The sequence below is a fragment of the Euphorbia lathyris genome, chromosome 3, assembly GCF_963576675.1.
Source record: "Euphorbia lathyris chromosome 3, ddEupLath1.1, whole genome shotgun sequence".
Lineage (NCBI taxonomy): Eukaryota > Viridiplantae > Streptophyta > Magnoliopsida > Malpighiales > Euphorbiaceae > Euphorbia > Euphorbia lathyris.
In genome coordinates, this window is record NC_088912.1 from 99448521 (window position 1) to 99454567 (window position 6047).

The 6047-nt window shown below is 29.3% G+C and overlaps 1 protein-coding gene across 1 annotated transcript; it reads left to right on the forward strand.

The window, feature by feature from the left end:
- Window positions 1–2191: 2191 nt before the first annotated feature.
- Window positions 2192–5590, forward strand: LOC136223656 (two-component response regulator ORR9-like). The gene is made up of 4 exons (XM_066011771.1): window positions 2192–2418; window positions 3500–3747; window positions 3850–3920; window positions 5087–5590. The coding sequence occupies exons 1-4, from the start codon at window positions 2265–2267 to the stop codon at window positions 5280–5282; spliced, it is 669 nt and encodes a 222-aa protein (XP_065867843.1). The 5' UTR covers window positions 2192–2264; the 3' UTR covers window positions 5283–5590.
- Window positions 5591–6047: the final 457 nt, after the last annotated feature.

The window sequence follows — 6047 nt, forward strand, 5'->3', positions numbered from 1 at the left end:
TTTCATATTACATGTCGTTTTAGAGAGTTGTATAGAAATTAATGATATTAGAGAAAAGACATTGTTGCCGCTTATTTATTGATTCCACTATTTATTTATTCTATAATAAGTCCATTATTCTAATTAATTTTCACGTTTTATAGCAGGAAAAATGATGATTTACCGTACTGATCATATAAAATGACATGTATAATGAAACAAAAAAAGTCTCTAAAAAGACATGTAATATGAAACGGAGGTAGTAATATTCACAAGTAATATAATTCACCAAAAGCTACGAAACTATGTCTTGAAAGTTCTAAACCAAAATATTTAAAAAATAATAAACACAATTCACGAATAATCATGCGACAATATGCACAAGTGAATTATGATAAAGAAAAAAATAAACGGTTTTGTTCAGTTCATCATCTCTTGCGCTTAGGATGCCTAAGTGAAGCACAAGTGGCTAAAAATCGTTTAAAAGGCCAAAAAAATTCAATTAAGATTAATCAGAAAAAATCCGAACGATTTTTTTGATTTCGAGTTTCTAGACGAGACCTAAATCTTCCAGGCTGACTTGTTTTTTTAACATTGCCTTTCAAGATTGTAATTTTCTTTATTTTTTCCATGTGCTTTTATTGCTATCTTTGAAAGTGATATTGTTTTTTTTTTTTTAGTGTATGTTGATTAGTATTTTTAGGTTGTTTTAACCTGTTCAAGAAAATAAACAGTCAAGATCTATTATATAATTCTACATCGGATATGTTTATAGATATATGTATAGTTCTATTGATTAGAATGTCAATATATATATATATACATCTTAATTGGAGGTGTGAATTTTTAGTTATCATAATATGATTTTAAAAAAAAATTAAATGACTCAATAAATATTATTTATATCAAAATGAGTTATCGTATTATAATCATATTTGTATTTATAAATATTTCACATGATAATCAAATTAAGATGATTATCTCTGTAAATTGTATTATCGTGTAAGAAATTGATAACTGTATGACAACACAGTTGATATGATTATTATTTTCGTTACATTCATCATATATTACATATAGTCCCATAAATATAAGATATAGTGATAGATACAAAGGGGATTGGCAGGAGCTCGAGCATTCACTAGTTACTGAAAAATACTGGAAACTTTATAAAACTATGTACGATTTTTAATTTTTCTACAAAAACATCAAAAAAATATCAATCGCATACTGATAGATCACTAGAAAGCACACCATGTTAATGAATTCTAGATTTATCCCAGAATATAATATAGATAACACATCATACGAATATATAAGGGTTGTCAATTTCTAACAGAAACAATCTTTTGACACAATTATCATTTTCGTTGCATAGTAATGTGAAATGTATAGATTTAGCTAATACATTGAAGCACCCTAGATTTGACCTAAAGAACTGATTTGCCACTGAACTTGATTAAATGGATATGCTTATAATCCTCCTAAGTCCACGTAGTAGAACGAGAGAGAAGTTGGTTAAATTGAAATGTATATAACTTTAAGTTCAGATAATCCAAGAATTAAATTTGTTTACAACCAATTTTACCATAAAACCATGTTTTTTATTTTCCAAAATCACAATTCCTTTCACTTTAATTCACTCTAAAAACCTTCATTTTCTCTATTATAACCAAACAACACCTAAATAACCTCAAAATAAAAAGTTGAAGAATTAAAATTGCTTATAATATTATAAATTCTTAAAATTTTCTACTTTCAAATTGGTAACGATCATTTTGAGACGTTAATTAAAGTTTAGCAGTCATAATATAAGAAAATGTAAAGTTCAGTGACTTTCATTTTACGTCTTGAAGTTTAATAACCATAATATTAGTTAAGGTAAAGTTCAACAGCTATCAATGGAATTTAACCCATAACCTAAGGGTGGAAGATACTAAAGTAAGTGTACTACTGTGGACCAGGCCTCGTATAGGTCTCTCTACATCAGTAGTTGGATTAACGTAACATTATTTAAATGGTCGGAACCGATCCGCCCATTATAGAAATTTTCAACCTTTTAGAGCATATAGTATAATTAATAAGAGCAACATAAATGGTTAAATATGTTAAATAAGAAAGAATTAATGAATAAAGAAATGGAAAAAAAGAAAAGAAAACACAACTTGACCTTTTGGTTGCTTGTTGTCCAATTCAAAAATCAAGGAAAGAAGATCCGGAAGATTCTCAAGCAAATCTCCCTGATTTTGCTTTCCATACTGTCCAGATTTCCTACACGACTCCAAATGCCTAATTCCCCCTTTTATATCTCTCTTCTTCACATTTCATTCATCGCCATGGCTTCTCATCAAGATCACTTTTTCCATGTTCTTGCTGTTGATGACAGTCTCATTGACAGAAAATTGATTGAAAGACTCCTCAAAACCTCTTCTTATCACGGTAATTTTAAGAAAATCCATTCTATTTCTTGTTTTTGATTTAGTTTCTCGGTTTTCGTTAGTCTGTGTTGCACGGAAATTCCTCTTTCATTGCATTTTATGTGACCAGGGGTGTCACAGCACCTCTGGCACGGAAACCATTCTTTAAAGGGGTGGTTCGGGGTCTCTTTACCGGAAAAAAATTGGGCTGCAATTTATGTTGCACGGAAATTCTTCTTTAATAGGACTTCTTGTGTTGGTGTGGGGAGAGAAGGTGGTGGTCAGAGGTGTCAGAGCGTCTCTGGCTGCAGGAACCATTCTTTAGAGGGGCGGTTCAGGTTTTCCCTATGGAAAAAAATGAGACTGCAATCTATGTTGCACGGAAATTTTTCTTTAATAGTGTTTTGTGCGCTATCAATGGAGGGAGGAGGTGGCCAGGGGTGTCAAACACCTCTGGCGGCTGGAAATCACTTTTTAGAGGAGTGGTTCAGACTCTCCATATCGGTAAAGATGGGAGTGCAATTTATGCTGCACGGAAATTTTTCTATAACAGTGTTTCGTGTGGTGGGGGTGGAGGGAGGAGTTATAGTTAGAGGTGTCAGATCATCTCTTATTACTGAAAACCACTTTTCAAATGGAGATGTCTATTTCGAGTTTCCTATTAAAATCGTGTTATTTCATGTATATGTTTTATATGGTTATACATGCTATCAATGATACAAAAATAATTTTTGTATCAATTGTGTCAGTCTCCGTCGGATTGTATAGTAAATCGTGTTTTCTTGTCAAAAATTAACACCCCTTACCATAAAATGGGGCTACACATTTTTAAGTCTAAAAGGACATTACTTTGGCCTACAGAGAAATATAAGACTAAAGGTGGTCCCCACGCCGAGATGGCAGTTTTTTTTTAATAATCCTTGCGGATTGGAATTAGATTTTGCATCCGGAGAGCTAGCTCTGCCACTAATTTCGTATCCGTTTTCGATTTTTATTTTTATTTCTATTTGAAGGTTATGTTTTAGAAATAAAATTTTCGGGTTTCAATTTTTCTTTCGGTTTCTGTGCAAACATAAATTTAATATTTTTCTGTATGTTTACAGTTACTGCTGTTGATTCTGGAAGTAAGGCTTTGGAAATCTTGGGTTTAAATGAAGAAGATGAAGAAGAAGAGGAGCAAAAAGATTCAAATGTTGTTACTTCTTTAAATCAGGAAGAAATTGAGAATAATAATCAAATTCAGGATGAAAATGAGAATAACAATAATAATCAGGATGTTCAAGTAAATTTGATAATTACTGATTATTGTATGCCAGGAATGACAGGCTATGATCTTCTCAGAAAGATTAAGGTAATTAATTAATCATTTTAATTATTATTTAATTAATTATTTAGTTATACTTTAACAGATTAATTAGAAAAATATAAATCTGATTTAATTAATTATGTGCAGGAATCTAAATCTCTCAAGGATATACCAGTTGTTATAATGTCTTCAGAAAATGTTCCATCAAGAATTAATAGGTGAGGGAAAATCAGTTAATTATTTTATATTTTATTTAAGGGTAAAGTACAAAATATCCTCTGTTATTTTCACGTTTTGTCAAACAATTAATTGTGGAATATTTTTTTTCAAACGGGACGGATGTTTTTGTTTTGCTAAAAACAATAATATTTTAATTTGATATTATAAAAATGATCATTAACGACATTAAAATGAAAAATTTCAAGAATTAAAGTTGTTTAAAAAAACATTTACTATGGAACCAACTTTTTTATTTTCCAAAATCATCATCTTTCCTCATCAAACAACACGTACATGACCTCAAAAATTTAAAGTTCGAGAATTAAAATTGCTTAGAATATCATATAAGTCTTTGAATTTTCTATTTAAGGTCGCAAACGCTCATTTTAATTTTGAGGTCCTTATTTTTTAGGAAAGCGAAAAAACCTAAGTAGTTTCCTGGTTGCAAAAAAAAAAAAAAAATAGTCCAATGGCGAAAACAGGATCGATCGGTATGCCTAAATTATTATGTTTTTTTTTTTTTTTTGCTAAATCAAACTTGGTCAATTTTGTTTAGTATAATATGTTATCATACGAGTGATCTATAATTAATTTTTACGTACCACTCTAAAATTTCTCAAAATTAAGCGAGATTTAAAATTAAGTTGTTTTCAACAAACTTGAAAAAATTTAATTATCACCTATCATATATTAATCAAGTTGGGTTTTGAATCAATTTTTACATATCATTATAAAACTTCTTAAAATTAAGCTAGATTTGGACTATAGAAGTGAAATTGAATAGTTTTAAACAAACTTAGAAAAATTTATCGCCTATCATGTATTAATCAAGTTGGTTTTTGTAATTAAATACAAAACTTATGAGTTAATTAACCACCATGAAACACTATTTGTCTGAAACAAGGCTGCAGCCATTTATATCAACGGCCTGGGCGCCAAAACCATCCATAGTAGGGGTTGTTTCGGTGGTCCGGAGGCCTGCCTCAGCTCCCATTTGAAAAAAAAAATCACATATATCTGTTTGACAAAACATGAAAGCACACGGGCTTTTTGGACTTTACCCTTTAACTATTTTAGATTTTATTTAATTTCATAAATTTGGAGTTTTTTTATTTTTATTAATTCAGAGTATTGATAAATTTTTGGGTTTTATTAAATTCATCAGATGTTTGGAAGAAGGAGCAGAGGAATTTTTTCTAAAACCAGTTCAATTATCAGATGTGAACAAGCTTAAACCTCATTTAATGAGAGGAAGAAGATTCAATGATGAAAATGAATCAAATAATAAGAGAAAAGTAACAGAAGAAATTCATTCACCGGAGAGAATAAGAACAAGATATAACGGATTACAAGTTATTTGATTAATTTTAAAATTAAATAATATTTTTTAATTACAACATAATCAGTGACGGAGCCGGTATTCAAAATTTAAGGATGTACGTATTGTATCTTCGGATTCTTTTCTCGGGTGGAATACTATCTCGAACCATTGCTTTTAGGATGAGTTTCGGTGATCGGGAGTGCAACGGATCCGTAATACGACATAGATGAATAGAAAGTTATCAAGACATGATTTTTTTTAATTTAATCTTATTTCCTTTTTTGGTTAATCTCAATAGAAATTGAGAATCACATGTAATTTAATCTTATTACTAATTTTAGAATTGGATTAGACCCTTTTTGTAAATTTATTGAAATAAAAAGAATTACCATAAATTCCGACGGTAGAGTAATGTTATTAGAATCGGACCGAATATTAAATCAGATTTATAATTAGGTTATGGATTATTTGATTGAACCAAATCATTCGGATTGGTCGAATCGGATGACATAATAAATAAATAAATAAACAATATATATATATATAATTAATTAATTAAAAATCATTTTTATAAATTATATATGTAAAAAAATTATAAACAAATAAAATTTAAGAATATAAATAATCTCAGAAACAACAACTCTATCTTTACTTTTCATTATTCATTAAGATGATAAACAATTAGCATCAGTCAAATTCCAATACATTTTTTCATGGACACTATTTAAAAAATAATTTGTTTAAAGTGTTGCAATAGACATAATTTTCGTTTAAATCGTTTTAGATTTTAATTGTTTTAGGTTTT